General features: G+C 40.6%; 1 protein-coding gene across 8 annotated transcripts in view; it reads left to right on the top strand.

Moving 5' to 3' along the window:
• The first annotated feature begins 4686 nt into the window (after positions 1-4686).
• The window catches only part of SUCO (SUN domain containing ossification factor), a 56011-nt gene continuing 38560 nt past the window's right edge, over positions 4687-22137 (top strand). For 3 of the 8 annotated variants that reach the window (XM_036344551.1, XM_036344552.1, XM_036344548.1), the window contains exons 1-4: positions 4687-5120; positions 17295-17409; positions 19198-19308; positions 21381-21532. In XM_036344551.1, the coding sequence (XP_036200444.1) occupies positions 5059-5120; positions 17295-17409; positions 19198-19308; positions 21381-21532 (440 nt within the window). In that variant the 5' untranslated portion in view covers positions 4687-5058. The remainder of the gene's footprint in view (positions 5121-17294; positions 17410-19197; positions 19309-21380; positions 21533-22137) is intronic. The other 5 variants (XM_036344549.1, XM_036344553.1, XM_036344550.1 and 2 more) reach the window with 3 other exon arrangements.

The following is a 22137-nucleotide window of genomic DNA, read 5'->3' as shown; positions in this document are numbered from 1 at the left end:
CATGGACGGAAGAATACTATTTAGGTCTAGTTTATTCTGTGCAGATGGTAGCCGGGGGTGCTGAAAAGAGTCATTAAGATAAACTCAGCAATTGATTGTTTCATTGTTGAGAAAATACAAGGCACTTTAAGTGCTAAGTGCCAGATCAGTGAATACAATACACAAAATATGTTCCTCAACTGGCAGAACTGCTTTGAAGACTAAAAATAGTCCTAATGGATGTTTTTCAAGTATTTTGTGTTCTCTTCCACCCACTGATTCAGATTAAGATTAGACTAATAGTTCAGCAGTGACGACTCTGTGCTGGACACTTTGCTAAAAGCTCCCATTACCTTATTTGATTATCTTTTCAATCCCAGAGGAGCCTCCTCGTTCTCATTTTACAGACTTAGGGAAATTAAGAGCCTTACCTAAGGCCTCAGAAGTGTTGAGTGAGGGGCTGGGGTTTTTTTCTGTACTCTTTCTGTTGACTCTTGTCTCCATTTTACCCAAGTCAATGAGTTGTATCAACCTTTAGATATAAAATAGCAAGAAGGGTGGGAGTGAGGAGAAAAAGATTCTTTTTGTTGTTGTTGTTGTTGCTGCTAATTTTAATTTTATGAACAAAAAGTCAAGCAGTTTGCATAGAAACAATGGAGAATAGAGCAACCCATAATTTGTGTCACCATTAAGCACAACAGAAAAAATCTGGTTTCCCGTGTGTGTGTGTGTGTGTGTGTGTGTGTGTGTGTGTGTGTGTGTGTGATTTTTGTAAACACATGCACCGTGTGGCCGAAGCCTGTGGAAGGTGAAACACAACAGGATCGAATTGCAGGGTGTCTAGGTGTGGGCTCTCTCCTGCTCATGGAGGTTTATTTATTCATTGACAGCCCTATGTTGCATGTGTTCAAAGACAGCTGTGTCTGGGAAGCTGCAACATCACACTGGTGATATCAGAGGGTCACGTAGCCATGTGGGACCCAAAGATAAGTTCTCCTTTGGCGTATTTACTGTCCCAAGCAACACACTATTGGCCCAGTGTGTTTCCCCATGTCCTTTCGGCCAATACGAAGGTTCTCTTAGGGAAACACAGGATGGATACACGCTGGTGTTTAATCTTGCGTTTTATTTGGCCAGACTGTAACCCTCAGCAGCACGGTGGCCCTGTGTGTGTTTGTCCTTTCATGTGCTCCCTGGGGGTGTTAGACGTTCAAACAAACCCACTGAGAACAAAGTTAGTATGCTTCGGAAGAGCCCTTTCTCCCTGGCTCTGGCTTACCCCAGACATTTCAGGAACAAAAGCGAGAACCCAGGCGCCACTTCCTGGTTGTGCATTTTCAGTTTCTTACACAACCACAGCAGGAAAGCATGGGATGAGGCCTTGTTTCCCCAGTCATCATGGTTATCAGCCTGCTGCTCCTATCACTATTCAGCTTCTAGCATTTACACTTTTTCATAAATTCCTCTTTTATTAAAAAAAAAAAAAAAAAAGTCAAACCCCAAACTTCACATTGATTGCTGCCAGTAAGAGCAATGAAAAAGGATAAAGATATAGGATCTCTTCCACTGTTCATTTGGCTTCCTTGGACTGCAGGTCAATCCTTCAAAGATTTTCTTGAAACTCGGAAGAAGACAGAGAAATGACTTCATGAGGTCACCATGGTGACCACAAAGCTGCAGGACTTGCCAAGTTCATTTCTTATTCACTCCTCCTCCAGCTCCCCATCTCTCCTCTTTTCTCTCCATGTATCCCTTGTTCATATTGTGCCTCCCCCCCTCTCTCAGTATATTCTTTTATCTCGACAGGTTTCTAATGTTGTGAGAATGTTCAAATTAAAGATAGATTATGTGAATGTTCTGATGACGTCAGAGGAAAGTTCTTTGGATTTCCTAGTTCTCTGATGACTAATTTTTTTCTCTGGGAGAAAACTCTGCATCCAGCAAACAGCTGAGCTCTTCCCCGGGTCAGTAACTACCGCTGGGCCTTCCTTCAACAGGTAAGAGAGGAATTGGCTGCCTTTTTCAAGATTAAGGCCGAGAATCTGTACTGGTTTCTCACTGGAAAGAAAGACAAATAACTCTGCTCAGAGATGCTGTCCCTGGACCCAGGTGGAAGCAGTACGTACTCCCGGGGGACTTTAGACATTCAAGACATTCTGTCATCTGCCCAAACTACCTTTCACCTGTGTCTGCTACAACCCCCTGACATGCCTCCTCTCAAGGTAAACTGACCATCTTTCTTTCCCCTTGAGTATAGGAGGCGAACAAAGAAACATCTTTACAAGTATACAAAGAAACATCTTTCTTTCCCCTTGAGTATAGGAGGCGAACCTCCATTCCTTAGCTTTCTGCCCTTCTCAATGCCTGGGAAGTGCCATCCGCACCTGAAAGACGACATGGACATGCTCAGTGGCTCCATCTCCCTTGGCCAGGGAATATTCATCCAGCGGCTTTAAGGCCCAGTCCTAATCCTTCTCTCCCACTACTTCCCTGGAGTAGCCAGCTTGATCCATCCCCGCCTTTTTCCTCTGAACACCTACAGCACTTCCCCTGCATCAGGCAAGAGTTCATCTCCACTATGAAAGCATATTGGTGTTGAAACTGGACATGTCGCTCTTGAGAAAACTTAGCAGGCTTGGAAAAAGTGGTGTGTGTGTGTGTGTGTGTGTGTGTGTGTGTGTGGTGTGTTAGTGAAGGAACTGAGGGCAGACAGCATGGCGGAGTGGGTGGGGAGCTGATGAATACACAGAGAGGGAGTAAGTAGAAGTGATGAAAAGGAAATATCACCTTCTGCTCCTGATCACTTATTGTGCAAAACCCATGTTCACTAGTCCTCCCTCATAGCTGTAATGATAAAAGTCTTTTCAATTCAGAGAGACCACTACACATGCCCACATTCTACACCCAGGATGCCAAAATGTTTACTAAATTGCATTTAACTTCCCACATGCTGTTGCTTTGAGCTCCTTCTGTATCCTCATGACCAAAACTCAAGACTGGAGAGTTTACATTCTTCTCCCTTCCCTTCTTCACCCTTTTACTGCAAGTGCTAACTTGCTATTAGGCCTCTGACAACAAACCCCCATGTACCTTTGTTTCTAAACATGCATATATGTACTCTCACACTGTCCTAGGATGTTACTCTGTAATGGAATGTATACATTAGAAAGCAATTTTGAATAGCCAATTTTGCTTCTATAATAAAGACATTTTGAAAAATAATGAAAAAATTTTGGACCCTGTAATACCTTTTCCAAATAAAATCCTAAAGGTATTAATATATATTTTCATCTATAATAATAAAAGCGTAATATGCAAAGTGACCAAACTGCTGAACAGCAGAACGACTGGACGATCTTCTGGTCGGATGATGCCGAGGCTGTGAGGGCAGCCAAGGCAGCAGGGGCTGTGAAGGCCTACTCTTGCACGAATTTCGTGCATTGGGCCTCTAGTATATATATATATATGTTCAGAGCCATACACATGTCAAACTTATGATAATAACTCATGTGGTTTTGACCTGAAAGTTTTATGAAATAAACATTTAAAGTATTGGGAACAAAACTTTCCTTCCCTTCTTTTCCTTTCTTTCAATAAATATTTAGTATCTATTGTATTGGTGCTGTAGAAAATGGATTAAAATACTGGCCTCTCTCACATCATGTGTCTCTCCCCCTCCCTTACATTCTCTCTAAAAAATAATCAATGGAAAAATATCCTTGGGTAAGGATTAACAAAACAAAACAAAAAAAACAACAAAAAAGAAGCGCTTGGGAAGAAAAGCGGTAAAGCATTTCGGAGTATAGGCAGTGCCTCTAAACTAGCTTCTGGGAGATTTTTTGGGTTCCCTGGCATAAAAATCTGGGGTGACCACATGGCTGTTACTAAAGACTGAGAAGCGGTCATATGGGGTAGCCTTCCCCGCTCGGAAGAACCCTAGGACTTGGAACTCCCCAGCAGGAGCCTAAGTTTCCCTTCCGGACTTTCCCGGCCCACCCACAGCAGGAATCCAGCGGGACGGGGACCCACAGAGCGCACCCGATCAGAGGAACCTGGAGGGCGGCGAAATTCTCCCGCAGGCGGAGAGGCGAAGGACTTTCCACCCCAACCAATCAGGTGAGAAGAATGTTGGCACACCCCTTCCCGCGTACCAATCAGCACCTGACTCGATGGCCCAGGCCCATTGACGCAGGGAAAAACACCTTTTAAATCTTATTAGTATAGGTTTTTTTCTCTCCACCATCATTCTAGGCCACCCAAAAAACTGTGCCCAAAGAGGAAAACTGAGTGCAATAATTCCAAAGCTGGTCAGTCTTGTAGTGAAAAGCCAAACTATAAACCTCTCCATCCACTCTAATTCCAGGAGGGACGGGGAAAGGAAAAGGGAAAGGAAGGTTCCGGAGGGTAAACTACAACTCCCAAGAGGCCTTGCGCGGACTCAGCGCGTCCTGGACAAAGGGGCGGGCCTTCGTAAGGAAGCAGGCTGAGCGTCACGGGGCTCCTCTCTGACTTCCTGAACCTGAGCCCCCTGACTGGGCGGGACTTGAGGTGGGCGGGCGGTGGCTTCGCTGCTCTCGCGCTTTGTGTCCTCCCCCCTCCGGCTTCTCCGCCAGAGACGTCGGAGGGGGCGTGGCCCGCGCGAGGGCCGGTGGAGTGGCGAGCGCCGCGGGACGTGGGTGACGCGGCTGCTTCCAGCTCAGCGGTGTGTGAGGTGTCGCGGCCCCGCCGGTGATTGGCTGTTGGCGGGCGAGTCCGCTGCGGCCGTTGGTCGCGGGCAGCCCGGAGGGAGAGCCGGGGCGGGCGGGGGATACGGGGTGGCTGTGGCGGCGGCGGCGGCTGGAGGAGGCGGGCGCGACGAGCTGGCAGCAGCGGCAGACCCCGGAGTCCTGTGAAGCGCCCCCGCGGGCCCCTGGGTGAGGGCGGCCGGCACGCGGGCCGCCGAGGAGCCGCTCCCCCGTCGCCGCAGCCCTTCGGACTCGCGCTCCCATCCTCGCGCTCCGGCTCCTCCATCTTGGCCTCGGCAGTGGCGGCTGCAGGGAGGATGTGCCGCCTTCTGGCCGGGGGAAGAAGGAGGAGAAGATGAAGAAGTACCGGCGGGCCTTGGCCCTGGTCTCTTGCCTCTCTCTGTGTTCCCTGGTCTGGTGAGTCGCCTCGACCGCGCGGGATTTTCCCGGGGGGCGGGGGAGGAGGGGCGCAGCCCAGGTCACACCCCCACATCATCTCGAGTTTCAGGGTGCGGGTCTCCGAGGTCCCTGGGAAGCGACGAGCCGATTGCTTAGCGACCCTCCCGCCGACGGAGATGTGCTGGGTGTATTTTGGAATTTACAGACAGTGGGGGAGGAGGGTGCCTGGGGCGAGGGGGCCCCCTGCGTGCCTTTGGGCTCGGTGCCCCTGCCCCTGGGGGGCGGCGTGGGGATGGGTGCTCGTTAGTCGCTGAGTTCACCGCCAGCCTGTGGCTGTCCCAGAGCCGTCGGGGCATCGAGCGTGTCGGCGGGGACACGCTCCCGACGTGCGATTTTTAAAAAACACGCGTGGGGCTCCGAGGGGGATTGGAATGGACACGCTGCGGTTCCGGCCCCTTCTCGCAGCCTTTGGGCTCCAGTGCGCCTGGGGCTGCTGCTCTTGGACACTTTGGGGGGCGCCATGGAAGCACTTTCTCATTAAGGGGGAGGTGGTGGGAAGCCATGGGCGTAGAGGAGAGCGCGCCTTAGGGGCGGGGGCATGTCCCGTAGTCGTGGGGGGACGGGGCCCTGTATTTTTGAGGGCGGGAAGACTGCCTTGTCTCTAAAGTTTGTGGAGTGTGTCAATTCCTGGCGCGTTTGGGTTTTTCTTTTTCCCCTTTGAAGAGCAGAGAGCTTGCCGGTCAAAGGATGGCTGTCATGGTACTTGGGAGTTTCTTGAGAGGTGTGTGACGCTTGCTGACTTTAAAGGTGCTTCTTCATTCAAAGTGGTTTGCTGTTAGTGAAAGTTCAGATACACTAAGGTTCTGGTGTAGCTTATGTCTGCAAAAAGACCAAGAGCACTTTTATTTTTAGGGCTGGCTTCATAAATTCCAGACACTGAAGTTCTTGAGTTCTTCCTCACCTAAGATGGTACATAAATAAGAGGGAAAGAAAACACTTGCCTGGCAGAGGAATTTTGATAGGAAGGTTGGTAGATGGTTTAGAGCAAAAGACGTTTTGCCTCTTGTCTTTCTTTCCATATCCTCTTAATAATAAGACCAATGTCTTCTCCCCCTACCCCACCTTTTAGTATTATGTTGGGTACCAAGAAGTGCGTGTGAGTCCACTTACTCCGTTTTAAATTTAAATTTGTAAACGAGATACCAAAACCTTGCATTCATATCCACCTCCTTCTGGGGACTGCTTAGTTGTTTGTAGATGACATCTTTTCTGTCCTCTTTCTCCTTGATCTTACCCATCTTTAGACCATGCTATTTTTCATTAGCACTTTCAGAAATGGCTCATAGGGACAAACAGGTTACACTTTCCATTCAAATCTAAATGCACCTTTATCTGTGAATTTCTTTAAAAATTTGAAGTATATTGGACACATAACATTGTTTAAACTTAAGTTGTACAGCATGTAGATTTGATATTTATATATTGCAATATGATTGCCATTGTAGTGATAGCATCTCTGTCATGTCACATGATCATCTTTTTTGTGTGTGTTGTTGGAATAAAATAAGTTTGATGATTGTCATACAGAATTGCTGTCTATATTCACTGTACTGTGTTTTAGATCTCCAGGAATTACTTATGTACTAGTTGCAAGTTTGTGCCCTTAAACATGATTTAAAAAATTTTTAATTGGCCGAGACTGGTTTGGCTCAGTGGATAGAGCGTCGGCCTGCGGACTGAAGGGTCCCAGGTTCGGTTCCGGTCGGGGGCATGTACCTGGGTTGCGGGCACATCCCCAGTCGGGGATGTGCAGGAGGCGGCTGATCGATGTTTCTCTCTCATCGATGTTTCTGACTCTCTATCTCTCTCCCTTCCTCTCTGTAAAAAATCAATAAAATATATTTTAAAAAAAAATTTTTTTAATTGGATGGTAGAGATGAAAACAGTTTATAATTTATTATAATGTGGTTCTTAAAATCATTGGTGGATTTAAATTAACCACGCTTCTATTAGTTTGTATAATTTCTGGCTATCTTTTACTTAAGCTAACCTCAATATGATTTCTCAACTTTATTTATTAGCAATAATGAGGATATTATGACCTGCTTGGGGGGGGGGCAGGGGGGCGAATCAGTTAGCCTAGTACTGAAAATAGAAGTCGTAAAGTTCTGTAAAGTTTGTTGATTCCCACTGTGAAAAATGGATGTTGAGGGTTTAAGAGTGAAAAGTTTATGGAACTTGAGCTTAAGAAACATTTGGGTTAGTATGACTTGAGATTTGTTTGGACTGCCAAATTTAGAGACATTTTAATGATTCTTTCCTGAAGCCATTAAAAGACATTAAAATATGATATTTAGACTTTGAATTTTTTTGAAAAGATGGTGATGAGATTGGGGAAGAGGATCGGTGCATGGCGGTGACTGGCAAAGGGTATGCTGTATCTTTTGAAACCCTTCTTCCTTGGGAAATTAAAATACTGAAATTACAGCACTGACCCAGCTAGAGGTCTAACTTTTGCTTTAGTTATTTCCCAACGTCTCCATTTCCCCTTCATCCACATAGGTACCTAAAGCCATTGCAGAATTAGACAAAAGGTTTGTAGAGGAGTTGATAAGCTCCTCTTAGTAGCCAATTTTGTCATCTTTGTCATTCATAAATTATTCCATTATAATTTTTTATTATTACCCATTTCCCACAAGTCTCTCAGTACTTAATAGAATTTCTGTTCATTTTTTTTAAATTTCCAGGCAGTAATGTTGAAAAACCAAACCATAATTTTCACTGTACTTTCCCACCTCTGTGTTTCATGTAGGTGTCTTTCCCGAAATGCCTTTTTTTTTTTTTTTTTTTGGAGGGGGGCTGTGGAGAGGGCCTTACTTTACCACACTGCCCTAATTGAATGCTGACACTATGTTTTTGTACTAGGGGTTAGATTTGTACTTATTAGTATGTTTAAGAAGCAATTCCTCATTCCCAGTTCAGTTCTTTCTTTTACCGTGAAGTCACTGATTACGAGACTCTCCCTTTTTTAAGCTCTTATCAAAGGCTGTTTCAGCACATAGCCAGAGGAAGAGCTCAATAGATCACTGCGCTGAGGTCAGGGCAGTAGGTTCTCTGCCCTAGATGTGCCCAGTGTTATATGAGAAACAGAAACATAAACAGTTCATTTCAGTTTCCAGTTGTAGTAAGTGCTCAGCTAGAGAGATGCCAAAGGGCTGTGGGAATTTAGAGGAGGGCCACAAACCCAGCTCTTGGAAATAGGGAGAGTCTCCTAGTTTCTAACTAACTAGTTCCTGCCCCAGAAAAAGAATGATAAGAATTTCGTTAGGTTTTGGATGGTGGGGAGTGAGAGCAGAGGCAGGACATTGTTGGGAGAGGGAACAGCATGAGCCAGAGCTTGGAAACATGGTATGCGTTCTAGGAACACACAAGCAATTCTGTATCCCTGAAGCATAAAGTGGGAGGCAGGGAGTGGCAGGAATTATGGAAGATGAAGACTTGGGTAGTAGAAGAATTTTAGAGATTTTTAAAAGCATGCAGGGAAGCTTGAATTTTGTCATGTAGAGTCTATAAAAGGTCTTCAGCAGGGGAATGGTATCCTGAGGCATTTTAGTATTAGGTTTTTGGAGTGGTATGAAGGGTTGAATTGCAGAGGTAACAAGGTAGGAATTGGGGAGCTCTGTTAGGGGTTGCTCTGGGTAAGAGATGAGGGCGTGAACTAAAGCAGTCATAACGGAGGAAGAAATGGATTACATTTGAGGTAAAATAATCGAGATGGTAAAAAAGGAGTAGCATGGATTTTTTCAGGTTTCTAACTTGAGGACTGGGTGGATAGCAGTACCACCTGGTGAGAGAGAGCTAGGATGTAGGAAGAGGATGTTTGGAAAAGGAATAGACTATTCAAGTTTGGATTTAATTTTGTTTTACTTTACATGTCTTGGTCAATGAAGGAAGGAGAGATTCAACTTTTAAATATGCTTAATTTATTCTCAGCATTAATATAGGGTATCATTGGAGGGTTTTAAGGAACAGACTTGTTAGGAGAAGATGTAAGAGCTAAAGATACACATCTTGGCAGCCATCAGCCCAAAACCATAAAAATAGCTGAAATTTCCCAAGATATACTTATCCTATCTAATAAAAGAGAAACATGGTAATTAGCGTACGACCGCTACCCTTCCCATTGGCTAATCAGTGAGATATGCAAATTAACTACCAACCAAGATGGCGGCCGGCAGCCAGGCAGCTTGAAACTAACATGAGGCTTGCTTGCTTCAGTGACGGAGGACTCCAACGTTCCCGGCCTGCCTTGCCAGCCTCTGAGCTTGCAGTTTAAGAAACACTGTAACAAATATAGAAGCTAAACAAACCCCCAGAAACCTGCTTTCAGCGAGCCCGGGATCTCAGAGCTGGAGTTATACATTGTTTCGATTATAGAATCAAACAAACCAGATACCTTCTTTCAGCAGCAGAGGCCTCAGAGCTGAAGCCAGAGCTAAAGCTGGCTCAGAATAAAAAAAGAAAAGAAAAAAAGGAGCAGTTGGGAGCTTCAGTCGGCCTGAAAACAGCCCTCAGCCCCTCACCCAGACTGGCCAGGCACCCCAGTGGGGACCCCCACCCTGAAGGGTATGTGACCAGCTGCAAACAGCCATCATCCCCTCACCCAGGCTGGCCAGGCACCCCAGAGGGGACCCACACCCTGATCCAGGACACCCTTCAGGGCAAACCAGCCAGCCCCACCCATGCACCAGGCCTCTATCCTATATAGTAAAAGGTAATATGCCTCCCAGCACCGGGAGCAGCAGAGCCACGAGTCCTCCGGGCACTGGGATCAGTGTGACAGGGGGCAGCACCCAAACCTCCTGATCTCCCTGCAACTCTGTGTGTGACAGGGGGCGGGGCCACAACCTCCCTATCCGCCCTGCTCTGTTCATGACAGGGGAAGGCGCCCCAAACCCCTGATCAGCCCTGCTCTGTGCCTGATAGGGAGGAGCTCCCCAATCCCCTGATCGCCCTGCAGCTCTGTGTATGACAGGGTGCGGTGCCCCAACCCTCCCACCCCCCACGGGCCCTGCTCTGTGTGTGACGGGGTAGAGCCATAACCTCCCCATCGGCCCTGCCCTGAGTGTGACAGTGGCGGCGCCCCAACCCCCTGATTGGCCCTGCTCTGTGGGTGATAGAGGGCGGCGCCCCAACCCCCCCACCCCACGAGCCCTGCTCTGTGTGTGATGGGGTAGAGCCATAACCTCCCCATCGACCCTGCCCCGAGTGTGACAGTGGCGGCGCCCCAACCCCCTGATCTGCCCTGCTCTGTGTGTGACAGGGGGGAGCTCCTCAACCCCCTGATTGGCCCTGCTCTGTGCATGACAGGGTACGGAGCCCCAACCCCCCTGATGGGCCCTGCTCTGTGCGTGAAGGGGTGGCACCGCAACCTCCCCATCGACCCTGCCTTGAGTGTGACGGGGCGGTGCCCCAACCCCCCAATCGGCCCTACCCTGAGCGTGACTGAGGGTGGCATCACAACCTCCTGATCTGCCCTGCTCTGTGCATGACAGGGGAAGGCGCCCCAACTCCCCAATCGGCCCTGCTCTGAGCCCGACCAGGGGCTGCACCTAGGGATTGGGCCTGCCCTCTGCCACCCGGGAGCAGGCCTAAGCCAGCAGGTCGTTATCTCCCGAGGGGTCCCAGACTGCAAGAGGGCACAGGCTGGGCTGAGGGTCCCCCCCTTCCCCCCGAGTGCACAAATTTTTGTGCACCGGGCCTCTAGTAGAGAGATAAAAGGGAAGCTGAGAAAAGAACGCTGGCGGCACCAGAATTTAATGGTGAGCAGAAGCAGCGTATCAAAGGAGACCGAGAATCAGAGAGATGGGCAGAAGTGTGTCATTTGACAAACCAAGGAGAGGGTTTCAAGTGGCAGTGGTCTAAGGTGCCACATGCAGCAGAGAAATAAAAAATGGTAAATTGTGCCACAGCCATACCAATTTGATAAGTGAGAGAAGATAGAAAGGCCAACAGTTGATAACAGCAAAGATTTGAGGGCATATTCTATGCCAGGCTAAGAATAGCACGTGCATTATTTCATTTTTCTCCTAATAACACCATTTTACAGTATTGGTATTCAGGCACACCTGTTTTATCATTTTTCTAAGAACATACAACTTATAAACAAGGGACCTGGGATTACACTTGAGTAGCTTGACTTTGAAGTCCATACTCCAGGCAGTATACTGCAAAGTGTCATGCTTATTAACATTTGTTGCTATCTACATCACGCGGTAAATGCTGCTCCTCCTTTGTGATAGTTTATGTTACACTAATTAGCTTGACTAATGTCATCACTTCCTGAGTGAATGGATCCATGTTATTTCCTCACCTTTCTTTTTGTTCACCCGCTGACTCAAGAATATTAAGTATGAAATGCAGTAATACTGAAAGATCATTGGCTGTGGAAAGTGATCTAGGTTTGCAGTCACAAGTTGAGTGACTTTGGGCAAGTTAACTTCTGAGCTTTAGTTTCTTTATTTGTAAAAATTGAGTTAATACTTGTATATAAAAGTCTTGACAGATTAAAAAACTTTTTTCTTCTGGAGACATCAAATGCTTATGATTGGGCTGGCCATCCTCAGTTTATGCCACTTTTCGCACAGGTCCTCATCTCTGTTACACTTTATATCATTACTCTTTTATCTTACTAATCCTGGTGATAGGAGTGATAGTTTCACTACTGTTTACCCCCATTTTAGGCACTTACCCTGGAATATATTCAATGCATTTTCCAATCAACCTTCATGTATTTATTTAGATGTGTGCTTCCTTCCAAAGTAATATTTTGTTTATGGGTTTTAGAATTTACATAGATGCTAATACTATTGATCTCATTCTTTTTTCCTACTTTTCCCACTAAACACTTTTTTTTTTAACTTGATTTAGTTAGTAGAATCATCATTAAAATGAATTCTAGCAGATGCTTTCAGGAAGGCCTCATGTCATTGATACACTCCATGAGTATTTATTGAGCACTGTGTGTAGGTTGTTTCTAAAGAGAGACTTCATGCCAAGGAATGCTGTTGGGAGTATTCTGTTCTAGTTGCCTGTCTTTTGCTATCCCAGTTCTGTAGTCTAATTAGAGTGGTTTTGTAACAAATTTAATCATCTGGCAAGGTGAACTAGTTACCTTTAGGCTTTCTGGTTAATATGGTTATTCTTGGGTCACTTTTTTTCCATATTGTATTTAAAACAATAGGACCCTTCAGGTATTTTGATAGGACTTATATTTGAGTGATGAATTACTTTGGAGAGAATTACTGTCTTTACATTGCTGTCACCAGCATTTCATCTGTTTTAATACTAAGTCTTCATTTATTTATCTCTTCATTTTATGATTGTTACCAAAGTTATAAATGGTGATATTACTTAGGTTAATTTCTAAATTATTTTATACTTTTATTATTACTAATAGTATATCTCCCAAGTTGTTATTACTGGGGAGAAAAATATTGACTTTTTTGTTATATTTTTAAATTAAAATAATTTACACATAATGAAATCTACATATATTAACTATACATAGTTGGGTCAGTTTTGACAAATGCATGCATCTGTGTAGCCCACACCCCATTAAGGTATAGAACATTTCCATTCCCCCACAATGTTCTTTCATGTCCCTTTCTAGCAAATCCCCCAAAACATAAAGAGTGATTTGATTTCTATTACCATGGATTAGTTTCGCTAATTCTGGAATTTCATCTAAATGGAATTACACAGTATTTGTTTTTATATCTGGGTTCTTTCATGCAGGGTAAAGTTTCCAAGACTTATCCTTGTTGTTTCATTCATCAATAATTTGCAAGCAGTAGTACATTGCAAGTAGTAGTACATTGTATGAATATACTGCAGTGTGTTTATTCTCCTGTTATTGGACATCTCAGCTGCTTTGAGTTTTTGTCTATTAGGAGTAAAAGCTACTGTGGATCTTTTTGTACAAGGCTTTTTATGGACTGTTTTTATTTCTCATTCCACTTAACAGTGGAATTGCACGTGCTGAAACAGATGGATATTGTATGCTTCTTCTGGATGTATTACCTGGAGAAAGACACAGATCACTTATGAAGGATTCTGGCTAGGAATATATAACCTGAATCTGGTCATGAGGAAACATCAGATAAACCTCAAATACGGATTATATTAGCCTATATAATAAAAGACTAATATGCAAATTAACCAAACAGCAGAACATCCAGTCGCTATGACGCGCACTGACCACAGGGAGCAGGCCTAAGCAATCAGTCGGACATCCCCCAAGGGCTCCCGGACTTCAAGAGGGTCCAGGCCAGGCTGAGGGACGCCCCCCCCCCCCGGGGCACAAATTTCATGCACTGGGCCTCTAATTTAAAAATAAAAGGACTGTGTTCTTAAAAAATGTCAGTGCTACATTAAGATAAAGGCCACGAACTATTCCAGATTAAAGAAGGCTGATGACAAATGCTGGACAAGACTCAATTTGTACTTGAGGTGGTGGGTGGGGACATTATTGTGCTAAGAGACAAAACTGCACACAGATGATAAAGCATTGTGTCAGTGTAACATTTACTGAAGTTGATAACTGTACTGTGTTTATGTAAGAGAATATCCTCATTCTGTGGAAATACATGCTCATATACTTAGAAATTAATTACATGGAGAAAGGAAGAGAGAGAGGGAGAGCAAGGGTGCATGCCATAAGCAAATGGCAAATGGTGGAACAAATGGGTAAAATGTTAACAATAGGTTGATAATGGATAAAGAGTTATGGATGTTCTTTGTACTATACTGGCAATTCTTTTGAAAGTTTGAAATTATTTCCAAACAGCCCTAGCCAGTTTGGCTCAGTGGATAGAGCATTGGCCTGCAGACTGAAGGGTCCTGAGTTCGATTCCAGTCAAGGGCACATGCCCAGGTTGCAGGCTCGATCCCCAGTAGGGGGCATGCAGGAGGCAGCCAATCAGTGATTCTCTATCATCATTGATGTTTCTATCTCTCTCTGTCTCCCTTCCTCTCTGAAATCAATAAAAATATATATTTTTTAAAAAAGCCCCGGTTGGGATTTCCTCCTTCTCTTTATAAGGTGTTGGTTGGTTAAGCCACTCACATTTCTTTAATTATTAGTTTATTCCAATTTTTGTATACTTTGTGCCAATTTTGCTACTTTTCTAGAAACATTTATTTTTTTCTAAGTTGTAAAATATATTGGTATATATAGTTTGTAATATTTTATAATTTTAAAACAATTTGTTTTGTCTGTAGTTCTTTCATATTTTTATACCATAGTTTAATTTACATCCTCAACTCTCCTTAATTGGTTTTGCCAGAGTTTGTCTTTTTAATATTTTCTTCAAAGGACCAACTTTTGGTTTTATTAATTTTCTTTGCCTTTTTTCTCTATTTCAGCGATTTCAGTCGTTTTTAGCCTTCCTTGTTCCTTTGGATTTACAGTGTCTTTTGTCATTTTCAGTGTTTGTCTTCAATGGCCTTTAAAAGCATAGTTTTCCTATTCTTTTATCTGTATCCCACCAATTTTGACCTGTAAGTCTTCCGCTGTAATATTTCATAATGTTCCTTATTGTTTCCTCTAAATGAAGGTTTATTCTGCTGCATAATTCTTTCGCCAGGGTTAGAATGTTGTTAGCTATCTTTCTGTTTCAAATTTTGTTGCAATGTGCTCGGAGAGTATAGTTTATTAGATTTTGATCTTTGGAATTTGAGTCTTCTTTTGAAGCTTTAGTAGATTGTCATTATTTGGGAAATATTTCATATAGTGTTTGAAAAGAATGTTAATTTGAATTTGTTGTAAAGTTCTGTATATTTGGTCAAGCTTGTTGCCTATATATAATACAAATCTCATGTTTCCTTAGGTTTTATCCATCTATTATTTTGTAAGGTGTAATTTAAAATAGGCAACCATAATTTTTTACTATTTTCTTTCCACCTTTATCAGTAATTTTGCATATTTTGTGATTTTGTTAGGCGCATATGTATTTATAATCATTATATCTTTTTACCAATAGATAATACATTTCTCTGTTAGTGACAGTGTTTTTTCAATTAACTTAAATTTGTCTACTTAATTAAAATTGATACTTTTAAGAAATATGTTTTTATTGATTTCAGAGAGGAAAGGAGAGGGAGAAAGAGATAGAAACATCAATGATGAGAAAGACTCATTGATGGGCCTGCCTCCTGCATGCCCCCTATTGGGGATTGAGCCCACAACCCAGGCATGTGCCCTTGACCGGAATCTAACCCGGGATCCTTCAGCCTTCAGGTGATGCTCTATCCACTGAGGCAAACCAGTTAGGGCAAAATTGCTACTTTTTAATGTTTTGTCAGTATAACTTTACTTAGATTTTTAATGAGTTGAAAATTATGCCCAACAAGGCTCTGTATGTAACATAATATCTGGTTCCTACTAAGGTAGCCTTAAGTGCTTATATAGTTTCTTCTATATAACTCAGAGGGAAACAATCTTAACTCGTTTGAAAGTTTGATAGACTCCAGTTTAGTTTTGCCTCCTACCTGACAATTATTGGCTTATTTGCATATCAACATATTCTTTATTGCACATTAACATGTCCTGAAATTTATTATTGCAAGATTTATTTGATAAGATTATAGAAAGTAATTGTTGAAGACAGCTAGTTCAGTATTTCTGTGAGGCAAATGTAAAATGCTATCATTCTGAGGCATTGATGTCATTAAAAAAATGGTGTTCCAGCAATCACTTTCACATTAAAGCTTGTTTTTTCTCAATGAAGTCTTCCTTGGCACTTCAGGGCTTAATTTAGTTGCTATATTCTCAAGAAAAAATTTCCTGAGTCTTTCTCCTGTTCCCTTTGGTAAGAACTAATTGATACCCCCTCCTATCCTAACATTTAAACCTTAATGATTATTTTTAGAAACATAGTTGTAACATATCCTTTAAAACATCAGAATGTCTGGCAATATTAGATTCTAGGTTGTCACTACAAGAAAACTTCAGTCACTACACATTCAAGTTGAAAACCTTCCTTCAAGAAAAAAACTATATAGAAATGTACTTTTTAAAATGAAAACAATTAGATTTAACAAAAGATTGAAGTTCTTCAAATATGCCTCTTGAATCTAGGCATTTACTTTATTCAGTGTTTTCCTTCTGTACTTGTAGTATTTTTAAAAATTCTAGTATTAAGACTATACCAAAAAGAGTTTGTGTGGAAATTATAGGTAAATAACAGGTTTTTCTCATTAAAATAGATGAATACATGTGTGGTCTCTTAATATATCTTTTATCCTCATATATCTAATAATAGTGATAATGTACATTCTTGTCTTGTTTCAGATCTAAATAAGGGTATTTTTAGGTTTCTTCACAAAATGTGATACTGGCTTTTAAGCCTGTGTATTATGCATATATATTTCCCATGTTAACTATCTACTTATTTTATTGACTTGTGGGTTGTGTAAGTTTATCAGATGTTTTTAAGTGCCTGTGGAGATAATCGTATTTTTCCTTGCTGTTTTTACATGGCAAAGCTAAATAAATAGATTTTATTATATTGAAATGACTTCTGAATATCTGCTTGATCATAATATTGATATATTATTTTTTGCTGTGTTCCTAGAGACTTTCTTCTTTAATGTTTTCTTTATGATTTCATAAGCTGTATTAACCTGTGGCATTCATTTGTTTGTGCTACTTCTGTTAATTTTTGATGTCCCTACTATGTTCCCCATATAAACCCAATATGCTTTGAAATAGCATAGGTAGCTTTAGAGTTATTTGTTCTTAATTTTTTGGTAGAATTTAGAATAACATAGGCATCTGGTGCTTTCTGAGGTTAGTTAGCTCTTTGACAGCTTGCCCTGTTCCTTCTGGGATAATCATCAGATACTCCTTTTGTGAAGTCTTTCCTGTTTTACCTTCATGAAATTAATAATCCCTTAATAGGAATGCTGATAACAGTATGGTTTTTACTAGTGCTTTAAATTAAAAAAAATCCTTGTTTTAGGTACATTTGTCTTCATCATTAAATTAAGTTCTTAAGGGCATTAGATAGGAACCATTCTTGTGTTTATTGACCCAAATTCTAGCGCATATTCTAGAGAATATGTTGGCTTAACACCTTTTACATCTTTTCCTTTTTTTTTTTTGTGGTGGTGATAATGGATGTTTCACAGGCTTCCCAGTTGGCATGTGTGTTGTAAAGAGAGTTCTTCAGCTTCAGCTTCATCATATTACTCTCAAGATGACAGTTGCGCGCTAGAAAATGAAGATGTACAATTCCAGAAAAAGGTACTTTAAAGTTGATGATGTAATCTGTGTGTTAGCTTTCTAAGACTTCCTCAACATACTCAGAATAAAAGTAATTTCAATTCTGTGACATAATTTTTGGTGGTGGAGATTTGTGATTTTTCCTTGCTATAATCTGAGGAATTACTTCGGTAATTCTGAAATTAAGCTATCTCCAAGATATTTATATATTTGTTAGAGGCCCAATGCATGAAATTCGTGCAAGAGGCTTGGCCCTCGTACCCACAGCTTCGTCCTGAAGGTCATTCGACTGTCCGCTCTCACTAGCATATTACGCTTTTATTATTATTATAGATTCTTATTGCTTATATCTCAAATGTTGGGACATCCATAGTCCTACAGGAGGGAGAAAGATAGTACCTACTCAGGGACCTAAAAACTAGTGGCTCACTTTTAATGCACTAAATAGTTACAGGATTTCTAAAGAAATCCCAGTCTCATCAATTAAAAACTATTAGAAGTAAGGTTAATAGGGGGAGTCTGCGATCAGTGTCTGTGTAGTTTGTTTTATATAATTGGGTGGGATGAATAGAAGGAGTTCAGGAAACCTGATGGTCTCTAAATAATTTATTATTTTATTACTTTAAATGATAAAAAGTGAGTATTGACTAGGTTTGTCTCCCCCCCACTCCCACCTGCAGAATTAAAGTACTTATTTTAAAATACAGAAGGAATTTATATTGACTATAAAATATTTATATTTATATCCTATTCCCCTCCTTATTCCCTTCCCAACTGTTTCTTGGGAAAATGTTCAGAACATTCCTTATAGGTATAGATAACACTATTATGTAGTGAACAAATTAATATTTTTATTTTCATTAAAATCCTATAAATATTCTACAGATAGACTTCCCCTTTGCCCCTCATAATATCTCTTGGATACCTTTTCATATTTCTATATTCTGAAGAGCTACATTTTTATTTCATTATATAGATATATTATAATTTATTAAATGTTCCTTTATTGACTTACTTGCATTGTGTCTCAGCTATGTGTGTATATGTGTTTGTGTGTACATTTGTGTGTGTTGTGTGTGAACACATATAATTATGTTATTTGGGGTTTTGGCACATTAGAAGGGATTATTTAAATTTTTGAGTTATGTAGAATATATTTCTGAGATGGAGCGCTTAAAATTTTGAAGACTGTTGCTGAATATTTCTCCAAAAAGAGTATAATTTTATGCTTTCTCCCACAATCTGTAAGACTTAGATCCAATCTCTTCTTTGATGAGAAATTTGAAAACTAAATGTTATAAAAAGGAACTTAAAGCATTAAGGGGGAAAACATTCTTTTTGCAAACATTTAGGTACCTGTTATATGCTATCCAGGCTTAAATAGAAATGAGTGTGAACTTTACTTTTGTGAAATTTGTATTCTAAGAGATAGATTTAAAGACAAAGGTATCTGAAATCCTAACTTGAAAATGAGTGTCAAAAGAGATGACACAAAGAACTGTACATTTATTCATTTTTAAATATTTACTATGTGCCTAACACATAGGGGGGTGGTATGATTGAAGTGCTCATTAAGAAATCAAATGAGGTTTATGACCTCATTTAGTGTATATATTAGGTGGAGTGCAAGGAGGGGCGTGCAGGAAGATAGATGATAAACGTGTAAACAGATAAAAGCTATTAGAGTTAAATGCCTTCAAGACAGTGTTTGGGTTGTAAAATATAGAAAGAGATGGTCTTTAATATTGCTTCCGGACTGTTGTGTGAAACAGTTTTTATCAGTTAACCTTTTTGTTTGTTGCAATATAGGATGAACAAGAGGGACCTATCAGTGCCGAATTACCAGGAAAAGTGGGTTCAAACTTACCTGTCCCTCCAGAAGAACATAAGTTAAAAGATAACTATGTTGTGGATGTACAAGTAAGTTATATTGCTTTGACTTTTAATGATATGCCTTTTCTAACTACTTCATAAGATAGGAAATCTCTGTTTGGTTACAGTATTGGATATTGATACTTTTTCTTTTTGATGTACTGTTCAACTCGCCTTAATACTATTCACCTGCTAAGACTACTACTGCTTTTGAGAAAATGAATAATTACTGATTGAATAGTAAGTGAGACCATTTTCTCTGTGGTGAAAGTTTGGGTGTAAGTGCTCATTTCTTCTTAGGTTTTATTTTGGCGCACTATAATAATCTTCTCCAGATTTTCAGGTGTTAGGAAATTTTTTTCTGACAACAAAAACTAAGTATTTGTGTGTAGAACACAGTATTTTGATAACAAAGTTTAATTGCTTTTGTGGAATATGAATTAATAATAGGTTAAAATGTTTTCCTTTTTTCTCTCATATGTTATTTTTCATTTTGTACCCCAGATTTTATGAAAGATACTAAAAACTAGACCAGAAAGTAAGTTGACCAGAATGCTGAAGCATCTGGAAACCATTTAATACCAGACATGGCTGAAGGAACTGGGGATATTTGAGCTGGAAGAAGGACTTAGGAAAAATTATCTCACATATTAACAGAAATAAATTTCAGCTCAAAATGAGGGAAAATTCTCTTTTTTAAATTCAGGTAGAGCTATTTTATGACTTAATTGGGTTATTTAAGGAGATATAGTAAGTTTCATTTTGTTGGGTTCTGGAAGACATTTGTCAAAGATTTGTGCCTGAGGGTAAGAGAAAAATGATCTCTCTAGCTCTTCTAATTATGTGACTTTCCTGAACAGTCCTACCATTGTTCATTTTCTAGAATTTTTCATCAGGCATACTCTTGCTCAAACACTTTGAAGTGCTTATTGCCTATCTTATAGACCCGTGCTGTTCAATATTGTGGCCACTGGCTACATGTGACTGTTGAGCCCTGGAAATTCAGCTAGTCCAAATTGAGATTTGCAATAATTACAAAATGTACATCAGATTTAGCTTGTAAAAGAAAAGGGTGCAAAAATACCTCAAATTTTTACATTAAATACATGTTGAAATGATAATACAATATTTGTTAACAATGTAATAATAGTCCTTGTTCTTAAGGACAAGGAATTATAATTTCTATAATTATAATTTGCATAAAGTGCAAACGATTTGCATTCCATTGTGACTTTTTCATTTCAGTGTAAATAATTTGCCAAATGGTCACATTTTGTATTCTGACTATGCCTTGTATTTTTTTTCTGCTCACATACTGGCCTTCCTTTTCTTCAGGGTCCTAGTTTTTCTTGTCCATAGTCTCTTTTCTCTGAACTGAGCATGCGTACCTCTCACTTGATGTTCATTTAGTAAGCATTAAATGTCTACTGCATGCTAGGTACTGGGAATATGAAGATCAAGAGAATATAAATATAGTCTTTACTCAAGGTGTTTATAGAAGAGTTGAGGAAGAAGAGAGGTATAGAGGCCTTACAGATGTTGTGATAAAATTGTACAGGGAACATTGGAGCCTAGAGGAAGAGGAATGGCTAATTCTATTTAGGGTTGGCTGTGGGGGAGGAGGTACTGATAGGGGTTTTCAAACATGAGTAGATATTAGGTAGATTTCAGACTGTGTTTGGGAGGGTCAAATGGCTCAGAACACCCAGGACTGAAGGAGCAGCGAGATTCCTAATGGCCTTCTAATGTTATGCCTTGTGGTGTTTTTGATACTCATTATCTTTTTAACTGCTCAAGGGCAAGAACTGTGTGTTGTTTTATTTTGTATATGTAATAGGATTTCTATGTTGCTAGTAGGATTATTTAATTACAGTAAGAGGGAACTATTTGTAGGTCCAAAATAGGAAATAGGAGAGACAAAAGATAAGCTTCTTTGTCCTCCTTTATGTATTTTAATATGAATTATATTCCTTAGGGTGGTAATATTGGAAGAAAGGATTTTCACTCTTTTGGTGAACATTCTTTATATTGACACTTTTGAGGTATACTTTTTAAATAGTCCTGTTCAGCTAAAGAGAATTTATTAATCTCAACATTTAATATAAATTTCTTTCAAACAGAATACAGAGTCAAAAACGTTAAGTCCACCTGTTATTGAGACACACTCTACAATTGATCTACATGAAGATTCTTCTGGTATAGTGGGCAGTGAAAACATTGAAAATATTTCCAGTTCATCTACCTCAGAGATCATTCCAATCTCAAAACTTGAGTAAGTGATTAGAAAGAGTGAAAAGAAAAAGAATATCATTAGATAGAAAAATTTCTTTATACAATCAGTCAGCTTGCTACTCACATTTGAAGTTTACGCTATATAGCAGACCTAAGTTATAATGCCTATGTTTTTATTATTTTTAGTATAATAATCTTAGAATGATTATTTTGCTGTCTAACGCAGTGAAACGGATTAGATTCCAGCCATGAAATTTCTATATCATTTAGGTAAAGTGAGGTTCTAGTTATTTAAGAAACATAATACTTGAGTAATCTTTTCTATAATTATCAAAAATTCAAATGTCAGATTAGTCATTGCATTAAGTATCACTATGTCATTCCAATATATAGTTATGTGTTTGTGTGAATACCTACCTTTTTCAAATTGGATAATAAATATTCAGAACACTTAGGCTTAAAGTTATCTTAATTTAGAAAACCTATTATGAAATTCTCCTAGTTCCTTGGAGCAATAGTACAAAGAACAAAATAAAATTTCCTTAATACTACTTTAAGGATTTCCTTTATCAAATGAGTGTGTATATATACACACACACACACACACACACACACACACACACACACACACACACACACACACAT

The sequence above is a fragment of the Myotis myotis genome, unplaced genomic scaffold (assembly GCF_014108235.1).
Source record: "Myotis myotis isolate mMyoMyo1 unplaced genomic scaffold, mMyoMyo1.p scaffold_m19_p_18, whole genome shotgun sequence".
NCBI classification, from domain to species: Eukaryota; Metazoa; Chordata; class Mammalia; order Chiroptera; family Vespertilionidae; genus Myotis; species Myotis myotis.
Note: the sequence above shows the minus strand (reverse complement) of the source record. Positions and strands in the feature narration are given on the sequence as shown.